Here is a 26,092-nt window from a genome sequence, read left to right on the forward strand (position 1 = left end):
TCTAACGGAGCTGGTGGTATTGCTCAACGTCATTTTACACAGCCGTTTCGCAATGATATGAAATTCAGACTTTGCGGCATAAACACAACTTTCGTGCTATCGAAAGCGGCTTTGAAATCAATAAATAAATAGTGCGTGTCGATCCTATTCTCGCCAGTCTTTTCCAAGGTTTGGCTTATTGTGAATACCTTGTGTATGGTGGATTTGCCAGGCATAAAGCTACACTTATAAGGCCTAATCAGTTTGGTGACGGTGGGTCTAGTCTTTCACAAAATACGCTCGATAAGACTTTATAATAGGCAATACCCAGAAGGTTGATCCCGCGGTAGTTGGTGCGTATGGCAGGGTCGCCTTTTTTGTGGATTGCACAGAGCACACTCTAATTCCAGTCGTCGGGTATGCGTTCATCTGACCATATTCTGCATACGAATTGAGACGTCCACCATATCAGCTACTTGCCGCCGTACTTGAATAGCTCTGCTGGCAGGCTCAGCTCCAACACCTTGTTTTTCAGCCGCGTAATTGCTATTCGTACCTCGTCATAGTCAGACGGTGGAACGTCGCCTCCGTCATCATCGGGTCCGTCCTCTGCACAACTATCGTGCTGCTACCATTCAGTACATAGGAAAAGTTTTCGCGTAGGTTCCGGACATCGGTAACTATGTCGCCATGGCTGTTCTTGCAGGAGTTCGCCCTGGTCCTGAAATGTTCTTCCCACTCCCTTATTTCGGCTTATCTCTTCTTATTACAGCTAATACATATTTCTCATTTCCCTCTTCAGCCCCGAATGGCTCGTGTGGCGCCCGATCGCACCGTGGCCCTGTCGGCGGCATCTGTTTTCTGCAGCTTCGTGACATTCCTCGTTGTACCAGTTTCTTTCCGGATCTCTGACTACTTCTTCGGCGGCTGTACTTAATGAGCGGGAAATATGGTTTCACTGCTCGCATATGTCGGTTTGTTGAAAAGTGCTCTCTAGGAGCAAGTGTGAGAGCCCTGCGACGAATATATAGGCCGTCTGCCGTGATTGCAGCTTTTCGACGTTGAGCCTTCCTTCAGTTGTTGGCCGCCCATTTTTTGCTGCACAGAGGCGGGTATCTTAGATGCAACAAGAAAGTTGTCGGAGTCGATGTTTGGCCCTTCGAGTGTACGTAAGTATAAGTCTCTGGACGCGTGCCTTCACTCTATCACAACGTGATCGATTTGGTTTCTCGATTTCCGATCTGTAGACGCCAAGCACGCCCATAAAAAAGATCCTTAAATGCTTCGTTCTCGAATGCTTAAACCGAGCTCAGACTGAGAGCGTAAACACGATAAGGCCGCTGTCTTTGGGATGTTTGTAAGCATGCGTCCGATTTCTAATTAATTGGCATCTACAAAACGGAGCGCTTAAATGAAGCCATAGTTGCGTACAAGCGCATACATCTCTGTATACGTCCTCAAAGTCATACACGACTAAATTTACGACTGGGATAGTCTCTCCTGTGCGCGTGTACACGTACATGACTTCTAAAAACCACTTTGACAAGTGCTTTTGAGTGTGTTAGCGAAAATAAAAACGCCACTTGAATGTGTTGGAGTATGCGTAAAAAATAGTCTTAATAATTATTGAGGAGAATCTTTCAAATCGCTTTAATTTTAATTTTTAGATAATTTAACCCCAAAGAGTTTATTTTGAAATAATTTTTAAATTCGACATTTTATGAGCAAAAAAATGGAATGTAATGATTTTTTAAGCATAGGTCGAGAACATACAACCCTACTAAACTATTTTTTTTTTCGTGTTAAAAATTTTAAACTTATCATGAATACAATGTGGTTGTTCGCGCTTGCCTAGTTATCAGGTTATCTGGTTAAAAATAATTTTTCTGCAGTGCATTTTGCTGTTGTAAAACAACAGATAAGCTGATAACCAGGCAAGCGAGAACAACTACAATTTTTTATAAATAAATGGAAATTTAAACAACTTCTCCGCCGCCTCTCAAAGAAATTATAATACCATGCGGAAATTATATAATCAAGTGGAAAGCATCCTCTCTGAAAAAACATGTGAACGGATAATAGTGTTTATTTACGATCATTACTTTAGTGCAGAGATGCTCAACAAACTATATGAATCGATTTCGTTTTGTTGATGCGCAAAAATAACTTTTCAAAATAATTCCTCATAACTCAATCGTTAACGCTGAAACGAAGTAAATTATCAATCGTTAATACCGAAACAAAATAAATCAACGAAAAGTTGTTGTTGTATGCCATTGCCAGCTCACTATTAACACCTAGCAACTAAATGCATGCTACAACTTCAGCATTAACGATTGAATTTCTTTTCGTTAAAAACCAAAATAGAATTATTTTGGTAATTACCTAAACGATAAAAAACTGAATCGTTTCAACAGAAACGATTGCTTTTTTTGGTAAACGCTAAAATTAACGTTACAATTCATCCTTGCTAGTGCGAGCTTACACTCTTCTTATTCATACGTAGGTATGTATGCTTTTCCAAATTAAACGCAATAAGATTCTGGCGATAGCCTTCGAATTGGCTAAAATTTGGCACACATCCCAATTTCATACTAAACTGACAGAAATGGACTTCAATTTTTTTCTTAAAATTTATGGGCTTGTCTAACATCGATAAAAAAGCCAAGTTGTGTCAGCGAAATTCCTTAAAGTTCATTTTTTTTTGTTCCAATGACAAAAATGAGTTATCATTGCCGGTGGTTTTTAATTTTTATTTTGACCATACCATATTGAATAAAAAGACTAAACAATTTCCTTTCCAATAACATTTCTTCCGAGGTGCAGCCTAAAGGTCTTAGAGGTTATGTATTTTTGAAGTTACTCCAAAAAAACAAAAGCACAAAAATGTGTCTCGTTCGAGTTCCAATGTAAATGAATTAGTCAAGGAAAATAAATATCTCGGTGGGCCCAATAAGGCCGATTTGTAAAAGGTCGATTTTAGCTACTTTTGGAACATAAATTTCTTCTCAATAAAAAATTCGTGACTTAAATGACTTTAGCAAGAAAAGTAAAAATTTGTCAAAGATGGTATGAATTCGTTACTTCTCATCCTGGAAAGAAATTTGTTAAACCTTTTGATTGAATATGGTCGAAATTTTCAAATTTTTCAAATAAATTTAGGCGAATAGAACTTCATTTGAGCCAAAAAGCACCTGGAAATTCTAACGGTTTCATGACCCACTAAAAATAGCCTTGAGGTAAAAAAATTAAAGCAACCATAAAATAATCGAGATAACAAACCCAGCTGGGTTTTACTTTTGAATAGTTGTACTTTTAGAAATTAAAAAAAAAAAAGAAACCAGATCGTTTTGGGCTGTGTTATCAAAACGAATGCGAATGTAAATTTTTTTAACTGGAAACTGCTTTTTCCAATGAAATTTCCTGTTCCCGAAAGGCTATTTCAGCGTTCTTTGGGTACTACAAAGTAGAATTATTAAAAAACTGGGCATTGGTAGACCGACAGTGTCCTTTTCTGGAAGAATGTGGGTGGTCGCAATTGCCCTTAATATCCCGTTTTTCAGACACTCATATGAGTTGAATACTCGTTCAAAAAATTATAAGTTACAAATTTGTATTGTGTATGAGAAGGTTTAAAGCAGAACTTATAACAACAAAACGGTGGAAATTTTAATTTAAAATTGAAGAGGTGTACTTGCCCTCGAAATTCATGTGCAGACGTTACTCAAAATAGAAGCGATGGTCTTCAAAGTCAAGAGATGTCTGCAAATTTTGATGCATGGAGAAACCATTATATAATAATACGTTGAAGAGAAAATAACGAACTTAACAAAATGTATATTTTATAATAAATGAAATGAAATGAAATGTATAACAAAAGTAAACTAACTTCAAAATTATTGTATATGTTCGTCGCGGACGTTACTACTTTTGCCGTAAAGAAAATTAATTTTTTCAAATCAATATTGTTGCATTTTATTTAACAGTAGATATAGTACCAAGAATAAGGCTTATAAGAGATTTGTTTCAAGAAGTAAGATTGGCAAATCACGTTTCTTAAATAAGTGTAAAAACAATGAACTAAATATATATTGTATAGTGGTATACTTTTATTAATACATTAATTTATTAAATGCATTTTTCCGATATCGGTTGACCATTTCTCGGATTTGCCCATATTTGAGTCTTAAGTTGCCTGGTTGTCAGAGAAGATGAAGGCCTCTTTCCTCTCTGAAGGTCTTTGAGCAAGGGTCCGTTCTGCCTCCTGCATGATATACACTGCAGGTGATGCGCAAGGCCTTGCCCGCGTGCAGGCATTTTTTTCAACTTTCTATACACTTTGTATAGACTCATGCAGAATAAAAGCTCATCATGCATGTGGCTAGTGTCTAGACTCAGTTCAGGAGAAAACTTTTTAGCCCTCCCATATGCCATTAGGTATGTGGTAAGATCTCCTGTACCTATCTCATTGGTGGATCTCCCTATACAGTAGGCGTGCGGGGCCGTTATATCCGCGGTTGGGTTGGTAGAGTGTCTGATGTGGGTTTCCAAAATTCTCTTTCGTGTTTTATTAGAAATTGTTTAAGGTTTATTGGCCTAAAGTTTTTGGTTTAATATGAGAGCATTAGGATATACCAGGGCTTCCCGCAGCTGTTAAAGAGGGATTTTAACCAATCAATAACCAAAGGTATAACGTTTATTTTTTACGTTTTCTGGTAACTGTTATGCAGAAGAACTATGTATGTTTTCCGTCGCCGATAAGAGTTATTTCCCAATGTTTATTTTTTACGCTGCTTGATAACAGTTATTTCTCAACTTTTATTTTTACGTTATCTGATAACAGTTTTTTCCCTCCTCCTCTTTTATTTTCATCATCTTTGTCTTCTTCTCCATCTCCGTGTTCGTCAATATTCTTATCTTACAACATAGCAATAACTGTTATCAAACAACTTAAAAAATAAACCTTGGGTTATAACAGTTATCGGCGAAATACAAAATTTTTCATCTAATAACTGTTACGAAACAACGTTTTCGTTAAATTTCAGAATTCTGGCAACGTTTTAATTTTGTAAATTCGAGATAACATAGATAGCTATTTCTGGTCCCCGTTATAGATTTTTATCTTATCGATCAAAAATAATGTTTATTTTATGATCTTTAACCGACAATAAGTTTTCATTAAAAAACGGCCTCAAGATCAATAAAAATTGTTGAATATAATTTTTAACCGACTACAAAGAAGGAGGAGGTTATCCATTCTTTGGAATATTTTTTATTTTTTTTTATATATTGTATCGCATAACGTTGGAGCACGTTAACCGATTTCTATAATTGTTTATTTTTATTAAGGAAAGGTCGTACCTCAGGGGTGATCCCATATTAAGTTGGTTTAGATCCGATTATTGGGTAATGAGAAATTAAGGCAATCTCACATTTTTATCTGAGAACTGAAGTCGGTTTTGTTTTTTTTTTTTGCTTAAAGATCACTTGTTATTTTTTCGCTCAAATAATAACTATTATTAAGTTTTATTTTTCCACTTAAATATCGTCGCTGGAATAAAGAAACAGTGTAAATGCCATATACACTATTATTCGATAATCGTACCATTGGATAGACAATCCTTTAGTCTATTAGCAAAATCTTTAGTTTTCTTAAATATCTTTTTGGATCACGAACTTATTCGCGAAAAACGAGATTTTATAATAACAGTGTAGGTACGATAATTGTTTACGAATAGTGTATGGCGCACTTGGACTATTATTAAGAAAATCCCAAAGAAATTCTTATAAATTAAAATAACGTTACGAGTATTTTACTTCATTATATTGCTGCTAACTTTCACAGCCAGCTTCAAAATTTGAATAATAAAATAGTGTAATCTCGACATACATCAATTAATTTTTCTGAGTTTGCAACCAATATAAAATAGTGTACAATGATTTCATATAAAAATTTTGAAAGATAAAATAGTGTATAAGCAGATGCTTTCTAGGTAAGCATGGTACAGAATTTTTTGTGAATTAACAGCTAAGGAATCAATAAAAAGTGTGGTGTATTTAAAGTATGAATATTTTGAATAAGAAGCGCACAATTAAAGTTTAGATTTGGCCGATTGGATTATAAAAACTTCTAATTCTAAAACTATACTTTTCGTGTTACATTACTTCATTATTCCAGCGACGAAATAATGATTGTTTATAAAATTTAAAAGGCCATGCAATTTTGACCTGAAAATTTTGGGACTTATTTCTTTTATTAGAGTGTCACCACCTCTGAAAAGGATGCGACGCAAATCACGCTGGTATAGTTTTTGAGTTTTTTGAATGATAATTATTCTTAAGTGAAAAAATTTAACTCAATAATAATGGTTACACAGGTTTACAAAAAAAAAGTGTATGCATATTAAACCAAACCTATATATCCCTATGTTATTCGACACGCTAAATGCGAACCCGAAGTCCGTCAGTCTCCACCACGTCTGGTTCGTGGTCAGTTGAAGGTCAAGTATGGAAAAATTCATTGAATAAACCTGAAAATTCATATCGTCGCCTTAGAGTGTAAACCTGCTAACGACCAAAAAACATATTTTACTGTAGAGGCAAAAAACTAAATATATCTTTAACTCTTAGTCTAAGGGGCAAATCCTACATATAATTTGCTAATCGCGTGACGTTCTATGGCCTTAATCCAGAACGAATGAAAAAATTCGTTTTTATGGTTTTATTGGCGAATTTCTTACTTAGCAGGTTTAAGTTTTTGTATCTTCAAAATTGAAGTGGATTTAGCAGGTTTTTTGTATGAATAAAATTGTTTCTATTTTATTTTTTGTGATTACGAGCTCAATTTAAATGTTAATTCAAATAGTATTCCATAGATAAAAACAATTATATATATAAAAAAATACAACAGATTTATTCTTCCGTTTATTGCAACAAAAATAGGCAGTTTATAAAACATAGATTAGTAACTATACGTGAAGTATTCTTCTCTCAAATTAATAGTACAAAGACCACATATAAGATAATTTAAGTAGGAGCTCAATAATGCCAGAAAGTATGATACATATTATTCAATCATGAGGTAAATTGTTATAGTAGGCGTGGTAATCTTCAGGAAGTAATCGTTTGAAATACTGGAGAAGTCATACTTTCTGCGAGCAATCGTACGCCTACTCTCGTATAAATTCGGAAGGTGAGAAAACGGCAAGGAAACAGCTACTGGGGATTTTCTTTGCGGTATTACTTCCCATTCGTTGGAGAATCTTAGTTTGAAATGTATGTCGCCACTTGGTGTATACCGTAGGGTACGTATATCAGTTACTTTAGCAGCACCTTTGCCGCGACCGGGACGAGTTCTATTAAAGAATTGAACTGTGTTAAAACTTTTAGAGAACGTGTAACTAAGATAAGTTACGTCATATGGTTTTGAATTTTTTCTAGCTGATCTTCATACTTTAATGTATTCTGCAGGAACATGGATATCTATTTTCTTAAGTGCTCGTTCGATAGTGGAATGGATACAATCAGCTTCCATTTAGGTATGGCCTACTTCAAGAACCTTTTGCTCAATAATGATATTGTTATTTATAGCTGTGGATAACAAAGCATTAGCCATAATAGAGTTTCGGTTTTGATATGTGCATTCGTCGCTATAAAAAATTACTGCAATTGGCTCCCCGGAACTATTATTTGGTACTACATTTTTTTCTATCAAATCTACCCACACGCTGGAAAACTCTTCTGCATTTAATCTTCCTTCTGTTTCGTTCAACAAGTAAAAATAATTTCCTTGAGATATAAAAAATTAAAGCCTATTTGCTGGCTATTACCTTGGCTTAAACGCATAAAGTAATACTCTAAGTTAGAACAATAATCGAGCGACAGAAGCACAATAAGTTGGATTTAGCAGTTGAATTTGAACTGATTGTACTTAGCAGCTTTACTCATCAAACAATTTTTGACAATTATATTTTTATATTGACGTATTTTTTTGCTTGCCAACTGCGGAATCACCTACTCCTTCGAACTGCATCAAAAGGTCAATTTTGCCAAAAAAAGGATTTAGCAGGTTTACACTCTAAGCCGACGATATACATAAGGTCTTAATTCCCTGAACCCGAATCCGAGGTCCGTTAACCACCATAATGTCAGCTTCGAGGTCATTTGAAGGTCAAATAGGACATAAAATTTATTCAATAAAATTAAAAATTAAAAAAATTGTTTTTGTTGCCACTGAAACCGAGTATGGAGGTCCCTTGATTCCTCAAGGTCATCTGGAGATCATGCTAAGGTAATGAATTTTATTGAATTTTCAGGTTTATTCAATGAATTTTTCCCTACCTGACCTTCAAATGACCACGAACCTGACGTGGTGGAGACTAACGGACCTCGGATTCCGCATTCAGCATGTCGAATAACATAGGGATATATAGGTTTGGTTTAATATGCATACACTTTTTTTTTGTAAACCTGTGTTATCTTTGAGCAAAAAAAAATCATAAAATAATCATTATTTTTGATCGAAAAAATAAAAATCAAGTGATAATAATTTCTTTTGAACGAAAAAAAATCAACTCAAATATTAATTACTATTTTTTATCTTTACTGGTTAAACTCGAAAAATAAAAATTATTGTAAATTGTAGTAGGACGTACGAACACAAATACGTGCATATAGTTAAAATTATTTTACGATTGCAACTTGTTGTTTTTTGGTTAAAATTTAAAAAATAATGATTATTTTCCATTCCTGGTTTTAACCATCCTTCAATACGTTTCTTCAAGATATGTTGTAGGTGGGCCGGGTAAATAGCATCAGCAGGGAACGGATTTTTAGGACCTAAAAACCTATAAAAAAGGCAAAATAAAATAACGAAATACTCTGGAAAAGGCAAAATAAAATAGCGAAAAAGGCAGGAAAAGGCACTAGGTATTTCAAAAAAGGCAAAAAAAGGCAAACCAAAATAGCGAAAAAGGCAGGAAAAGGCACTAGGTATTGCAAAAAAATCAAAATAAGGCACTAAAAAAAGACCGAAAATACAAAGAACAATCAAAAAATATATTTATTTTAGAAATGTTTATATTACAAGTAAAAAGAGAAAAACTATGAACTAGTTTCATTATATGAAAAATTTGTACTTTGAATCTTTGACTATTTTATCCTTTCGAGTTTCAAACTCATAAAACTTTAATCTGTATAGTTGCAGTAACATTGAATCACAAGATGCATTTTGAAGTTTTCTGGCAGCATTTTCATACGATTTTCGCGAAGAAAATCCTTGAATGTATTAAATGTTCGCTCGACGCAAGTTGATACAAGAGGAGCCCAATTTAAATATGGAACGTTTGAAATGTTCATATTATCACGAATAAGGGCGTTTTCTCCGCCCTATACAATTTTATCCACACCCCTTATGGTCTCCAAGCCTACGTTAGCTGAGAAAACGGCTTTGAATTTTTCCAACACCAATTTGGCAAGAGGTCCCTGCGCTTCTATAAGCCGCATGGGCATGTGTGTATTTTGTATTCTTTAAAAAAAAAATTTTAAATGCTATAATCACTTTTTTAAAGGTAGAAAATGCAAAAAATGGCAAATATCTTAAAAAAGGCAAAAAAAAGGCAAATATCTTAAAAAAGGCAACATCAAATGTGTATATATGGAATCAGGGAAAGCTAAATCGTGGACATTCTTAATCGGATATGCTCTATTTCTTTAGCAGAAAAAAGGCAATTTCCATAAAATCCGTTCCCTGATCATCAGCTTCAAGAGATTTATAGAATTTGAAAGTAGATTCAGCCCATCCAGTTTTGCTATCACTTATAATTTTTTTAATAAAATATGATGTAGCTCCCGTAGATTAGATTCATGCCATGTATGTATGTACATATCGCTCGTTTGATAGAAAAACTTCGTAATCAAACACATATAGTTTACGATTTCTCATATTTAGTTATGATCATGGGGAAAAACTTGACTCAAAACTCTAAAGCCGTTTAGCTCACATTTTTTGAGTTATAACATTCTTCCAAAAAATTAGCGACACGTACTTCGAATACAGTGGATATAACTGGTTTGATATACATATAGTCAATCAATAAAGTTTAGGTACATCGATTACGGGCAGCTTTTGTTTTAATTATTTTAATTTTCACAATTTTTTTTTATAAAAATATGGTTAATTTTACGACCAAGACTCCAAAAATCCGAGCTCCGAACCTTGTGCAAAATTAAAGAAAATTCTGCAAATTTAAATCAAAATATTACACTTTTTAATTACAATCTTTAGAAAAAACTGAGTATGCAGTTTTCTAGCCCATTCAGTTTTAGTATAACAATATGCAAGTCTGAAGTAGCTAGGACTTATCAATGATTTTTGGCAAATTTTTTTATATGGAGAAAATGAGCGACACCTTCAACAAAAAAAATTTGTCAAAAATCAATGGTAAGTCCTAGCTACCTCAGACTCGCACTTTGAATGGTCTAAAAAACTGCATAATTCACTTTTTTCAAAATATTGTAATTAAAAAGTGCAATATTTTAATGAAAATTTGCAGAATTATCTTTAATTTTGCATAAGGTTTGCTCTGATTTTTGAGGTTTATATTGTAGAATTAACCATATCTTTATAAAAAAATTGCGAAAAATAAAGTAATTAAAAAACAGTTGCCCGTATTGCAAAAAAATCGCTGTTCCTGAATTTAATTGATTGACTGTAAAAAATTAATTTACAGCTGAACTAACGTTCTCGTAGATACTGGAATATTTCCATATATTTAAGAGTTACTTTGACATGATACGACGTTTCTAAAGACTTATGGTATATATTTTTATTTCATTCGGTTATTTATAATACTAGTTTTATAAATTCACGGTTATGGTTATTATATTTTTCCAACCAAATTTATAGTTACAAACTGGTATACTATACATCTTTCGCTCACATACTCCTTTTTAATTACATGTATTTTTGTGTAGCTTATGTCAGGGTATGTTCACTTTTCCCCATAACTCCCACGCCTCTTTTTTTACGTTAAAGACATTAATCAATATAACACCACAAACAAATTCAGCCTTTTCATACCCTATATTCCCATAGGTGTATGCCATTGTTTAGTAAAGGCTTAGCAGTACTTTAACAGCTCTTAGTTGTATATATACAAACCAAATTACCATTATACAATTGAAACATCATCTATGCATATTATGAAATCTGTTTTTGTTTTATTATATTTTCCAAAACTATATATTTATATATTTACGATATATAATTGCTAAATAGCTCTAATACAATACTTTCATTTCTCATTTTTTTAAATGCTTTAAAACCACACTCCGATTGACTGATTGATTGATTGAATGGTTGACTGACCAAAACCCTCAAAAAACCAAAACAATAATAATAATAAAAAAACAAAAACCAAAAAATACTTTGATCAAAACATTTTAAATCATCTTATATCTAAAAACTCAACGAAAAAAATATATGTCTATACATATGATATATATATATATATATATGCGTATATATATGATATATATATATGTATGTGTATAAATATGATATATATATGTATGTGTATATATATATGATATATGATACATATTTATATACGACAATGGAAAACCCGTTAACAAACCCGAAACAAAAACCGGAAACTTTGCATTTGATAATCAAATGTTATAAACCTCCAAAAAACAATTTGAAAACCACATATGTATTTTAACTCTCTCAACAGATTTCAGTACCGGTAAGAAAAGTGTTTTTTATTCGTTTTTTTTTTTACATTAGGCGATTATTGTTTTTCACATTAATTGTCGTGTAATTATTTTCAAATCTCTATTTTTCTGTTTAAGTTAATTTTTCAGATGACTTCATTTTGAAAAAATAAAAAAATCTAAAACCTTAAATATTAACAAAACTTACACGTACTCACATGAATGCCAACACACTAACAAACACAACTCCAAACACATGAAGCTGAACATACATTTAAATCGCGATTGATACTTAATGCATAAACGACGTGTCGCCACAATAGATCCGTTATAATTTAGCACGTTGTAGTGACGATCAACGAAAAATTACACTAGGTGACAGAAGAAAAAAAAATATATGTACATACAGTCAGTCAATAAAGTTTAGGTACAGCGAATTTTTTACAATGCGGGCAACTATTTTTTAAATATTTTATTTATCGCCAATTTTTTATAAAAATATGGTTAATTCTACAACAAAAACCCCAAGAACCAAAGTTCCAAACCTTGTGTAAAATTTCATTCAAATATTGCACTTTTTATTTACGCTCTATAGAAAAAGTTGAGTATGCAGTTTTTTAACCCATTCAATTTTAGTATAACAAAGTGAAAGTTTGGGGTAGCTAGGACTTACCATTGATTTTTAGCATTTTTTTTTGTTGAAGGTGTCGCTCATTTTCTCCATATAAAATAATGTTTGATTTTTTTTATATGGAAAAAATGTGCGACACCTTCAACAAAAAAATGTCCCAATAATCAATGGTAAGTCCTAGCTTCCTCATACTTGCACTTTGTTATACTAAAATTGAATGGGCTAAAAAACTGCATACTCAACTTTTTTCTAGAGAGCGTAGATAAAAAGTGCAATATTTGAATGAAATTTTGCAGATTTTTCTTTAATTTTGCACAAGGTTTGGAACCTTGATTTTTGGGGTTTTTGTTGTAGAATTAACCATATTTTTATAAAAAATTAGCTAAAAATAAAATATTTGAAAAATAGTTGCCCGTATTGTAAAAAATTCGCTGTACCTAAACTTTATTGACTGACTGTATACACTAGTCAGAATATGTCTCCGTACAGTGTTTTTTTTTAATATTTGCAATGTTTTTCGTAATAAATTTTTTTCGTTAATTTTTAAAAGAAATATAGTTCATTCTGCATCAAATGGCATATAAATTATGATTTACAGTTTTTACAAANCATACAGTCAGTCAATAAAGTTTAGGTACAGCGAATTTTTTACAATGCGGGCAACTATTTTTTAAATATTTTATTTATCGCCAATTTTTTATAAAAATATGGTTAATTCTACAACAAAAACCCCAAGAACCAAAGTTCCAAACCTTGTGTAAAATTTCATTCAAATATTGCACTTTTTATTTACGCTCTATAGAAAAAGTTGAGTATGCAGTTTTTTAACCCATTCAATTTTAGTATAACAAAGTGAAAGTTTGGGGTAGCTAGGACTTACCATTGATTTTTAGCATTTTTTTTTGTTGAAGGTGTCGCTCATTTTCTCCATATAAAATAATGTTTGATTTTTTTTATATGGAAAAAATGTGCGACACCTTCAACAAAAAAATGTCCCAATAATCAATGGTAAGTCCTAGCTTCCTCATACTTGCACTTTGTTATACTAAAATTGAATGGGCTAAAAAACTGCATACTCAACTTTTTTCTAGAGAGCGTAGATAAAAAGTGCAATATTTGAATGAAATTTTGCAGATTTTTCTTTAATTTTGCACAAGGTTTGGAACCTTGATTTTTGGGGTTTTTGTTGTAGAATTAACCATATTTTTATAAAAAATTAGCTAAAAATAAAATATTTGAAAAATAGTTGCCCGTATTGTAAAAAATTCGCTGTACCTAAACTTTATTGACTGACTGTATACACTAGTCAGAATATGTCTCCGTACAGTGTTTTTTTTTAATATTTGCAATGTTTTTCGTAATAAATTTTTTTCGTTAATTTTTAAAAGAAATATAGTTCATTCTGCATCAAATGGCATATAAATTATGATTTACAGTTTTTACAAAATTTAGGAAAATTCGACAAATTTTCACCAAAATTTTCAACTTTTAAACCAGTACAAAGTACAAGTTTTAAGTGGCTATAAACTACAGTTGATTTTTGAGAATTTTTTCTGCTGATGATGTTGCACGTTTTCTCCATATAGCGGATGCGTGATAGCATGATACAATAATCTTTAGAAGGTAGTTTCACTTCTTCTGTGACAACACGCAATGTGGCCACTGCTACGATATAGAACTTGGGTATTTTCGCTTGTTATTTTAGATATTTTTTAACAGAACATGTAAAGATGTATATCGCTAGCTTAGAGTGCAAAGTTGCTAAGTCCACTTTTTATGAAAACTCATATTTTGATATAGGAGGCTAGAGAAATTGACTACGCATCGTTTCGAAAATTATAAAGGTACTTGTTTTATTTTTTCCTCTTCATAAGGCATAAAAGGAAAATTTGCTAAGTCCAAAAGAAGCACCACAAATCCGATGAGGCGAAAATAATACGACATCTTTTAATAAATAGCGAATCCTTCTGATTCTTATGCAGTTTTGCTTTGCTTTAGACGCGCAAAATGTTTGATTCAAAGTCTTGCGAAATAGTTAAAGAAAATGGCTATATGCAGATTTTTTCCTCTCCTGTAAAATTTTTAAAATGGGACTTAGCAACTTTTCTTTCTAAGCTAGCGATATGTTTCATAACTGATCACTTAATTTTTAATATAAATATACGTATTTAATACATAAATTTTTGTCACTGCTAATCACATGAATAAAAATCATAAAAACNTGCAATATTTGAATGAAATTTTGCAGATTTTTCTTTAATTTTGCACAAGGTTTGGAACCTTGATTTTTGGGGTTTTTGTTGTAGAATTAACCATATTTTTATAAAAAATTAGCTAAAAATAAAATATTTGAAAAATAGTTGCCCGTATTGTAAAAAATTCGCTGTACCTAAACTTTATTGACTGACTGTATACACTAGTNCTGGTGTAGTGTGCGCACCTCCATACATCTTCATGTACATATTTAAAGCGAGCCCTATTATTTAAATAGGCGGCCGATAAAGGCTGTGGTATGCGGTGGCTCTTATAGCTGTATTCGTTATAGCATCTATTCCGTGTGTTGCAATATCCACGAAAGCAGCAGTTAATTTTTTATGAAGAAAATTATTAAAAAATATTCGAAAATTATTATTTATTTTTCCAACATCAAAAGCTGGATTTTTTTTTAAGTTGGTACAACAAAAAATACGAAACACGTTTTCTGTCAGATAGCTAACATGGCGGATAAGAAGAAGAAGTGGAACTACCTTCTAAAAATTATTGTATCATGCGTGATAGGTTTTGTTTTTGTATGGGAAAAAATACCGAAGAGCGTCAGTAAAAAAATTCTCAATAATCAACGGTAGATTATAGCCAATTAAAACTTGCATTTAATTGTACCGAAATTGAGTGAGCTCCAAAACCGCATACTCAAAAAAATTCTAAAAAATTTGGTTTAATAGTTGAAAATTTTGGTGATGATTTGTCGAATTTTCCTAAATTTTGTAAAAACTTTGAATCATAAATTATATGCCATTTGATGCAGAATGAACTATATTTCTATTAAAAATAAACGAAAAAAATTTATTACGAAAAACATTGCAAATATTTAAAAAAAAAGAAATCAACATACGGAGACATATTCTGGCTAGTGTATGTATGTCGGACAAAAATGGGGTCGCGATATTTTAACAAGTTTTGGCTACTTTTTTTTCGTTTGTTTAATGTTTTTTTTTTTTTTTATAGAAGTATACATAGCTCATTATCTAAAAAAGTCAATGTAAGTCCAAATTTCAACCTGTATACAAAAATTTGGAAAATTCGACAAAGTTTCATCAAAACTCCAAACTCTTTAATTAGAATTTTTAGATAAAATTTTGCTATGCAGTTTTATAGCCTACTAGCTTACCCGACACCCTACAAATTTCATAATGGGATTATAGGTAAATGTATGAAAATATAGTATTATCAGAAAGATATTGCAATGCTATAAATAAGCGATATTTTTGCTAGCCCATCTGTTCGTTAAGTTAAAAAAAAAAAATATTAACGGTCAATAGTTCCGCCAAACAAAAGTGATGATCTTTCAAACAACAGCAGTTCTGAATTCGACACACGGCGCAAAAGGTCTATAAATGTTTATAAAACAAACATAATAAGCCTATAAAAAATAGCCAAGTAATGTATAGAAAGTGCATAAAGTACTAAAAGAACGGTGGTTTAATAAAAAATAGAATGGTTCAGGTACTTTAAAAAATCTATCAGTTAGTGCTTCAGGTGGAATTACTGACGGTGCCAGTAAACAAAACCAATTATCTTTCAAACAATAGCTAGTTTTGAACTCATATCAATAGTATCTAAAATTTTAAGACATATACACTTCGATCACAGTAGCACTTATCGAACAAATACAAACAAAAAATTTAGGAGCCTTTTTTATTTACGTGGCACACTGTAGCACAGTGCTTCCTTTCCATATAAAATGTGGGCAAAAATAGAATTATGGACGGATTTAAATGAAAATTCGCTTCTTAGTAAAATTGAGGACGTTAAATTCAAAAATGCAATTTGTTTTTGGATAACTTTTATACTTTCACTGTAAATGCAGTTTGAAGTTGACAATTTGGGTTCTTGTCGCATTTCATAGGTATGTTTATATAGTTAGTTCTATTTTCAAAAGTGAGGTTTCAAATGACAGAGCTAGGGCTGTTAATGTGCAATAAAGCTTTATTCTTTTGGAAAGGGTTGCCACCTGTTAAAAATTTTATTCAAATTTTTATTTATTTAAGTTAAATGAATTAGATATATCCAATATGGGTGTCAACTGAAATGGTTTAGAAAATGCTTTACTTCTAAACGAAGGGTTGCCACATTTTTAAGAAATCAAATTCACTTTAATTAAGCATCGTGCAGATCTGATTGCACTGACAAGAAATGAAAAAATGATTTTATGCATTAGCAAAAAACGCATTACTTCAAAAAGTGCAAAAATGAGAAAGTGTTTATTTCTTTTTTAGAGAGCTAAAAACCATTATTATTAAATAAAATAATAAAAAATAACATATCTATATTAATAAAAATGTTGTGTTCGTATGTCACGGTCGTCAAAACTCGAGAACGGCTGAACCGATTTGAATAATTTACTTTTTGTAGTGATCGGTATAATACCAGCACCAATGATATCGTAAAAAATTGGAGAGTTGCCACCTATTTGAAAATTTTTAAACCCAACTATATTGATAAAAGAAATAAGTTATTACAATATGGGTATCAAATTAAAGAGGTTTAACAAAGATAACTGCTGGAAATCTTTTTGACGCGGGTTGCCACCTATTTGAAAATTTTAACTCAGTCAAATTGATAAAATAAATGAAATATTGCCATGTGGGTGTCAAACTAAAGAGTTTTAAGAAGGCTTACAGCCGAAAATATGTTTGAAGAGGGTTGCCACCTGTTTGAAAATTTAACTAAAGTACATCGATAAAATAAATGAAATATTACAATATGGGTATCAAATTAAAGAGGTTTCAGAAAGATTACTGCTGGAAGTATTTTTGAGAAGGGCTGCCACCTATTTGAAAATTTTAGCTCAGTCAAATTGATCAAATAAATGAAATATTGCCATGTGGGTGTCAAACTAAAGAGTTTTAAGAAGGCTTACAGCCGAAAATATGTTTGAAGAGGGTTGCCCCCTGATTGAAAATTTAACTAAAGTACATCAATAAAATAAATGAAATATTGCCATGTGGGTGTCAAACTAAAGAGTTTTAAGAAGGCTTACAGCCGAAAATATGTTTGAAGAGGGTTGCCCCCTGATTGAAAATTTAACTAAAGTACATCGATAAAATAAATGAGATATTGCAATATGGGTATCAAATTAAAGAGGTTTCAGAAAGATTACTGCTGGAAATATTTTTGAGAAGGGCTACCACCTATTTGAAAATTTTAGCTCAGTCAAATTGATCAAATAAATGAAATATTGCCATGTGGGTGTCAAACTAAAGAGTTTTAGAAAGGCTTACATCCGAAAATATGTTTGAAGAGGGTTGCCACCTGATTGAAAATTTAACTAAAGTACATCGATAAAATAAATGAAATATTGTAATATGGGTATCAAATTAAAGAGGTTTAAGAAAAATAACTGCTGGAAATATTTTTGAGAAGGGCTGCCACAAATTTTGAATATTTAACTCAGTTAAATTGTTAAAGTAAATGAAATATTGCTACGTGGGTATCAAACTAAAGAATTTTAAGAAGGCTTATAGTCGAAAATATTTTAAACGAGGGTTGCCACCTGTTAAAAAATTTAGCGCAATTTAATTGATAAACTAAATTATATGTTACAATATAGATATTAAATTTAAGAGCTTTAATAAAGGTAACTGCTGGAAATGTTTTTGAGGGGGGTTGCCGCCTATTTTAAAATTTTTAACTCAGTTAAATTGATAAAGTAACTGAAATATTGCAATGTGGATACCAAACTAAAGAGTTTTAAGAAGGCTTACAGCCGAGAATATGTTTGAAGAGGGTTGCCACCTGATTGAAAATTTAACTAAAGTACATCGATAAAACAAATGAAATATTGCAATATGGGTATCAAATGGGTAAATTACTGACAGGCTCAATTTCAAGTTCGTCTCTTCTGGCTGATGTAAGCTTTAATGTTTCCTCACGCGTATCAAGACACTTTTCCCCATATTTCTGCAAGCTTGTAAAACCAATTTTGAATTGCACGACCCACTCCGTTGCTTATGCCAGGATTTTAACTCTCATTCCAGCACGTTTGATATATCAGATCCGCTTTTCAGCATTAAGAAAGCGATACTCTCCTCTCTCAATAATAATTATTGACATAAATACATAAAATCAGCTGATGAATTTAATTCTGTAGCTGAACAGTTTTAGATCTCGACACTTAACAAACTCCTGCCTATCGTGACTCGGCACAAAAATTTAAAATATTGGTTCCGTACGTCATGCGGACTGCGCCCCTCGTGCGGATGGACGGGAACGGTGGGTAAAAACCGTTGGGATATTATTATTATTATTATAAATTAAAGGAGTTTAAGAAAGATAACTGCCTCCTATTGAAAATTTTAACTTAGTCAAGTTGATAAAATAAATGAAATATTGCAATGTGGGTATTAAACTTGAGATTTTTAGGAAGGCTTACAGCCGAAAATAAGTTCGTTNGAAAGATAACTGCTGGAAATATTTTTGACGAGGGTTGCCACCTTTTGATATTTTAACTCAATATAAATGATAACATAAACAGCTTATTACAATAATCGTATCAAATTAAAGAGGTTAAAAAATAGACTGTAGGAAATATTTTTGAGGAGGGTTGCCACCTATTTGAAAATTTTGGCTCAGTGAAATTGATAAAATAATTGAAAAATTGCAATGTGGGTAATAAACTTTAGATTTTTAAGAAGGCTTGCAGTCCAAAATATGTAGGAAGGGCGTTGCCCCCCTTTTGAAAATGTAACTCAATTTAATTAACAAAATAAATGACTTATTACAATAAAGGTATCAAATTAACGAGGTTTAAAAAACATGACTGTTGGAAATATTTTTTAAGAGGGTTGCCACCTATTTGAAAATTTGAGCTCAGTTAAATTGATTAAATAAATAAAATATTGCAATATGGGTATCAAACTAAGGAATTTTAAGAAGACTGACAGTCGAAAATATGTTTCAAGAGGTTTGCCACCTGTTTGAAAATATAAGTTAATTTGATAAAATAAATGAAATGTTACAGTATGGGTACCACACGAAAGGTATTTGAGGAATCTTGATTTGAAAATACTCTCAATAGAATTATGCAGTAAAAGTAAACTGAAAATATTTGAATTAAATGAAATATTACATAACTGGTTCGAAACGGAAAGCGTAACAAAGACATAAAAATATCCCATGAAATGAAATAAGGAAAACTTAAAATTGTTAATACTATTCCTTTACATTAACAGTTAAATTTTAATCATGAACAATTTCGTTCGGTCGCCATAGCCTACTAAATATATATAAATATAATATATTGCGGGTAAAGAAATTTTGAATAACATCAGATAATATTATTATGATTATGATGTCTATTACTATTGTGAACTCCTGTTATATGCCCAAACAAACATTTCCAAATTAAAACGAATTCAGAAGGGCATTTACGATCGCATGATGCAAGTGTTAAGATAATAAGAATTGCAGAACTGAACAACTCAGGAACAATTTTTTACAAGGGCGTGTAATTTCTGGCGTATGCCAATGACATCGATATCATCGGTAACAAAAACCTTGAAGTCTGTCTNCTATTACTATTGTGAAGTCCTGTTATATGCCCAAACAAACATTTCCAAATTAAAGCGAATTCAGAAGGGCATTTACGATCGCATGTTGCAAGTGTTAAGATAATAAGAATTGCAGAACTGAACAACTCAGGAACAATTTTTTACAAGGGCGTGTAATTTCTGGCGTATGCCAATGACAGCGATATCATCGGTAACAAAAACCTCGAAGTCTGTCCTGCCTTTTCTAAGTTGGATAAAGAAGCAAAGCGATTGGGTTTAGTGATCAACGAAGTCAAGACGAAGTATCTCCTGTCATCAAACAAAGAGTCAGAGCATTCCCGCCTTGACACCCACATCACTGTTGCCAGTTGTAATATCGAGGAAGTAGAGAATATCGTTTTCTTGGGAACCAGATAATAATGTCAGCATGGGAATACAATGGAGAATCACTCTAGCCAACAAGTGCAACTTTGGACTGAATAGGCAATTCGGGAGTAAATTTCTTTCTCGGCGTACAAAAACCACACTCTATAAGTCACTCATCGTGCCCGAGCTGATAAATGGCGCAGAAGCTTAGACAATGACAACATTCGATGAGACGGCTCTTGGAGTATTGGAGAGAAAGATTTTGCGGAAGATTTACAGGCCTCTGAGCGTTGGCGACGGGAGTACCGCAGACGATGGAAGGATGAGTTGTATGAGCTTTACAACGAAATGGACATAGTGTAGCGAATGAAAATACGGCGGCTCCGCTGGCTTGTCCACGTCGTTCGAATGGGAAGCGGCGTTCCAGTTCTGAAAGTATTAAACTCGCAATCCGGTGGTGGTGAAAGAGGAAGAGGGAGAGACCAAATGGAGAAGGACTTGGCTTCACCTGGAATTTCCCATTGTCGTCAGTTGGCACAGAGAGAAACGACTCGCGTTCTTTGTCGATCTCGGCCAAAATGGCTTAGGCGTTTACAACGCCAAATAAGAAGAAGAATATGCAAATGATAATTGACGGAGTTGGAGGACCTTCTTCTTGATGCGCCTGAAGAAACTAGGAAAACATTCCTTATCAGATTGATTATGGCAATGGTTCGTGCAAACAATTACATAACCTTAGCTATAGCTTCGCCTGGAATTGCTACCAGGTAGAAACATTGCTAATTCAGCTCTTAAGCAGCCATTGAACATATAAATCATCGAAAGTCCTACTTGCAATATTTCCGGAATATCCGGTATGGAAAAAGTAGTACAAAAATTTAAACTAACACAATGGTACATAAAAACTTGCTTGAGGTTCTTGGTCGATTGTCGTGGGATTTGCATGGAAACGTTCAACCATTCGGGAATGTATTGATATTGCTCTCAGGAGATTTTACGCAAACATTGTAATTTCTTGATTAACATTAGATAAATGCTTGCCTGAAACAGTCAACATTGCGACAAGACGAACATGCCATACATACACTGCAGCCGAAGTATTCTCGCGACAATTACTGGACATTGGGAACGGAAAGCATCCAGCCAACGAGAGATTAAGACGAATTTTATTGCCTGATAATTTTTGTAACTTAGGAACATCGAAAGGAGAACTGATCGAAAAAATGTTTCTTAATTAAAAAAATTAATTACAGGCTCATTGAACGAGCTATTCTTGCCGCGAAGAATAAGGATGTCTATCAACTAAATAAGAGCGGTATTGACAACAGTCGCTGTTGAGCTGGTCTGCTCTTTTACCAGGCCACTTGCTCACTTTGGTGAATACCACTAATTATATTCAATCCAGCATTCAAAGTGAAATAATTGTTTAGCCGAGAGAGAGCGGGAGACCAGGTTTAGAGTTGTGGTTGAGTTAGAGTAGTTGAGGAGGTAGGGATTACCTTTGCGAGTGTTTATGTATCGAGCTGAATGAGCCCATTTGGTTTATAGGTGCACATCAAGTCAGCCACGCACTTCATATTCCTGATATGCGAGAGAGAAAGAGAGATATGCGGGCAGGCTGATGAAGCGGTAGCGCAATATGTGACCCTTTCACCGTGTATTTATTGGGGGACTCCATTGGAGGAGTCATACTCTAGCTGCCGTAGGCTGCTGTGCAATGAGCTGGGTTTTATCCAGGGTTGTATTCGTGCAGAGCCCCAGTGTGGTTTGTAAGCAGTAGCTTAATACCATGCCAAAAATTACTCCGGGAGTGGAGTGTGGATGATGTTTAAAGCACCGTGTGATAGCCAAGCTGGGTTAGCTTTGACCATAGCTGAAAATGCCAGCGACTTGTCACTTTACTAAGTTCAGCTAAGAGATATTTGAGAATTGCATAAAAAATGCATTCCCAATTAAGAACGAGCAAATTACTTTTAAACACAAGTGCGTTTGTGTATTCGTTGCACTTAGTTTATGCGGGAAATGCAATATAAATGCGTCTGTGTGTTCGCTGTTCTTTGTTTATGCGGGATATGCATAAGTCGCTTAAACAATAACATATACGTCGATAAACACCGTTGTGGAAAAAGACGAATCAGTTAATTATCCAACGGAATTTTTGAACTCGATTGATCTTCCAGGGACCCACATACTTAATTGAAAATAGGTGGACAATTATCACGTTGCGGAATATTAATCAGCCAAAACTCTGCAACGGTATTCGACTCGCAGTTAAGAAATTGATGAAGAACGTAGTGTAAGTAAAGATTTTTACGTGGCCTTTCAAAGGTGAAGAATTACCATGATTCCGACCGATACACCATTTCGATTGTCGGCAAACCAGATATCCTTGATATCAATGCAGAGAATGCCAACACGACAAATATTGTGCGCACACAAGTAGTTATTACAAAATCAACGTATGCTTTGTTTCGTTAATAATTTATCATCCATGTAACAGAAATATGCCACAGCAAAGCGTGGAAGGGTATAGCTAGTTTTTACATATATTTGTTATTCATTCCATTAAAATTTACCATTTTTTGAAATTTTGATTGAAAGGAATTGTTTTTCTGGAATACCGCAGGGACACCCTGTGTTTAGTCTTATTCCAAAATTTTTAATCCTGTAGTTCTCTACTATCTATATGTAAATAAAAAACGTCGAACCAACATTTTATTTCAAAGAATGTATTTGGTTTTCGTGAAGAGCTCTTATTAAAATTCTTAGTATAAAACTTGTCCACTTTGGTGGCTTCCTGGCGGCATATAATTTATTTTTATGGAAATTTCTGTTTAATTCTTTTTAGTGGATAAATTACCTTTACTAAAATACCAAACACGTTCACATTGCAGACAACGAATTTCTGATTTCTGCCCACTTATGCGGCACTGTATGTAGGTACAGTTTTTAGAAAACAGTATTAATATTTATTTGCATGATACATGTTCTTAATTTGAATCAAATTGGACTGTAACTGTTTTAAAAATGTCTCGCCTCTAGCACCACATATCAGACAAATACTCATCTAAAATATTTCTTTTTATGTTTATGTGAGTTTCAATCAAATCGGACTGTAAATACGGTGTTTAGGGATATCTCAACTTCAGCGCCACCTATATACGAAATATATATTTTTTGTGGCTAATAAATCCTCTGAATGTGAATTAAATCGGACTGCTTAAGCGGGTTTTAGATATATCTCGACTCCAGCGGGTGCCTTGTCATAGCCCCAAGTGGCATAACCCCAATTTTAAAATTTGGGATTATGCCACTCTTTGTATAGTGTCGTAAAGCCAATTTTTTTTTACGTGAAGTTATGTCACTATGTAAAGAGTAACATATTTCCAAACGAAAAGCCGACAAAATCCCAAATTCTTCATGTAATTTTGCAAACCAAAAGAATTTGAAATGTGCAAGAGTAATGATTAGGGGTCGGAATCTCATGCAAATGCATGTTTTTACTGAGTACCTTGAAATGGAAATGGTTAAGTTATCTTTAAGAATCATAAAATTTCCTTTAAAATGGCATTCAATCGTTAGTGCATATTTTGCTGTAAATGCATGGTTTTGCATATTTTGCAAAATACCTCTTTTTGCATATTTATTGCGCGTATTTTAGTATGTTTTACAATAAATTCATATGGTTTTTGCATATTTTTTTTTTTTTGATTTACAACCATTTAAATTTTGTGCGAAATCTCTTGACAAAAAATTTTTTCCCAAATATTCATCTGAATATCTTCTCGGATAGTCAAGCCTCTGTTAGATCTCAACTATTGGAGGACTGTAAGAGAGAGCTGGCCTCTATCTCTGATCACCCTAATATGTATCCTGGGACACAGGCTCATTTACGTAAACGAGGCAGCGCAACTAACTAGCAAGACCAAGCAGAGGTGACACCGTACAGGATCATACAGGATTACCCGGCGGTTCTGGGTGTCCTAAGACCCACTTAAAACTAAATCTCTCTTAGGGATGAGCAAAGAAGATACGTACAAAGTTACTGCAGTGTGCACTGGGTACTGGCTCGTTGGGGTACATGCAGAAAGGATCTGATTGGGTGAAAGTTCGCTGTGGAAGTTAGAAAAGTGAGAGGGACTGGGAAATGTTAATTGGAATGATCTCTATCGAATGTGACTAAATTTTTAAATTTTCTTAAAATTTTGTCAAATTGGTTTTTGGCCGCTTAGACCGTTCAAATACCCCTATGTGCGGTCTTGCGCATTTCCTGCCATACAAAGTCAGCCTTATCGTTGTTTTTGTTTTGCTTTTTAATTTTTGGGAATATTAGGGCATATGGAATTCGTGATTTATTATGTTCGTGATCGATTATGTTCGAACATTTTTTATCGACGCACATAGGGACGAATCGAAAATATAGGACGACAAAAATGTTTACTCCACATGCATTTCACAGATTTCAATGAAATTAAATTAAATTTCCAAAATTCAAAATGGCGGATCCAATATGGCGGATGACTTTTTTACAAAAGTTATGGATTGTTATGAAACTTAGTATCCGTGGGTTTTAGACGGCACTAATTTCGAATATTAAATTAAATTTAAAAATTCAAAATGCCGGATCAAATATAACGGACGATTTCTTAAACAATTTAGAGATTCTTATGAAACTTGGTATCCAGGGGTTTTCTTCGAGACTGATTTCAAAATTTTTATTAAATTTTCAAAATTCAAAATGGCGTATTCAATACGGCAGACGACTTAAAAAATATAAATATAAATGTAATGAAGCTTGGTATACAGGAATTCCCGTGGTTACTGATAACGAATATGATATTAAATTTTTAAAGTTCAAGTGGCGGATTCAATATGACGATTTCTTTAAAGCAATTATATATTGGTAAGATGTCACTGGTTTCGAAATCGATATTAGATTTTCAAAATTCAAAACTCGGTGTACTCTACAGACATTTTTTTGTAACTCAAGCTAATATACAAAATTCAACAATTCTGAAACTATTTTATTAAATATTACTAGTACCTAGCTGAGGCCTTACTATCCATATTGACCCAATTGCTATTTATTTTTAAGAATAAAATCGAAATTGTTGTCATAGTAATTAGTCAGTTTGTGATACCGGAAATCGTTCCAATATGCGATTTAAGAAAAATATGCTATATTTACTGAAGAGGGAAACGGGGGACAAGCTCTTGATATTTTTACTGTTGTAATATAATATATGTCTTTATTCAATAGCAGTTAAAATGAGTTACTCTCACAAGCAAGCATTGTATTCTATAAATTACGATATGGTATATGTGGGGACAACAAAATCGACGCGTCCCACGTATGCGATATGGTATATGTGGGGACAACAAAATCGAAATTAAAGACAAGGATTTCCGCTCACAAATCAAACATTAAGTTGAGGAATAATTCGGCGGACAATAAGACAGCCTTGTCATCTCATTGCCAGGATACGGGACATTATCCCGACTTTGATAAAGTAGCAATCTTGCAAGAAGAGAAAATCTATAATAAACGCTATGTTTTAGAGATGCTACATATTATGAACACCCCTAATCACAAAAGGATGAACTATAAAACGGACACCGACAATTGCGCTCA

At 33.1% G+C, this 26,092-nt stretch overlaps 1 protein-coding gene across 13 annotated transcripts in view; it reads left to right on the forward strand.

Moving 5' to 3' along the window:
* The window catches only part of PMCA (plasma membrane calcium-transporting ATPase 3), a 669,337-nt gene that overhangs the window by 409,300 nt on the left and 233,945 nt on the right, over positions 1 to 26,092 (forward strand). For 8 of the 13 annotated variants that reach the window (XM_017617971.1, XM_017617951.1, XM_017617985.1 and 5 more), the window contains one exon: positions 11,715 to 11,726. The exons of the other annotated variants lie outside the window; for them this stretch is intronic. In XM_017617971.1, coding sequence (XP_017473460.1) covers positions 11,715 to 11,726 — 12 coding nt within the window. The remainder of the gene's footprint in view (positions 1 to 11,714; positions 11,727 to 26,092) is intronic. 13 annotated transcript variants of the gene reach the window in all.

Source organism: Rhagoletis zephyria, unplaced genomic scaffold, assembly GCF_001687245.7.
Source record: "Rhagoletis zephyria isolate East Lansing unplaced genomic scaffold, Rhagoletis_zephyria_1.1 Rzeph_scaffold_00032, whole genome shotgun sequence".
Taxonomy (NCBI): Eukaryota; Metazoa; Arthropoda; class Insecta; order Diptera; family Tephritidae; genus Rhagoletis; species Rhagoletis zephyria.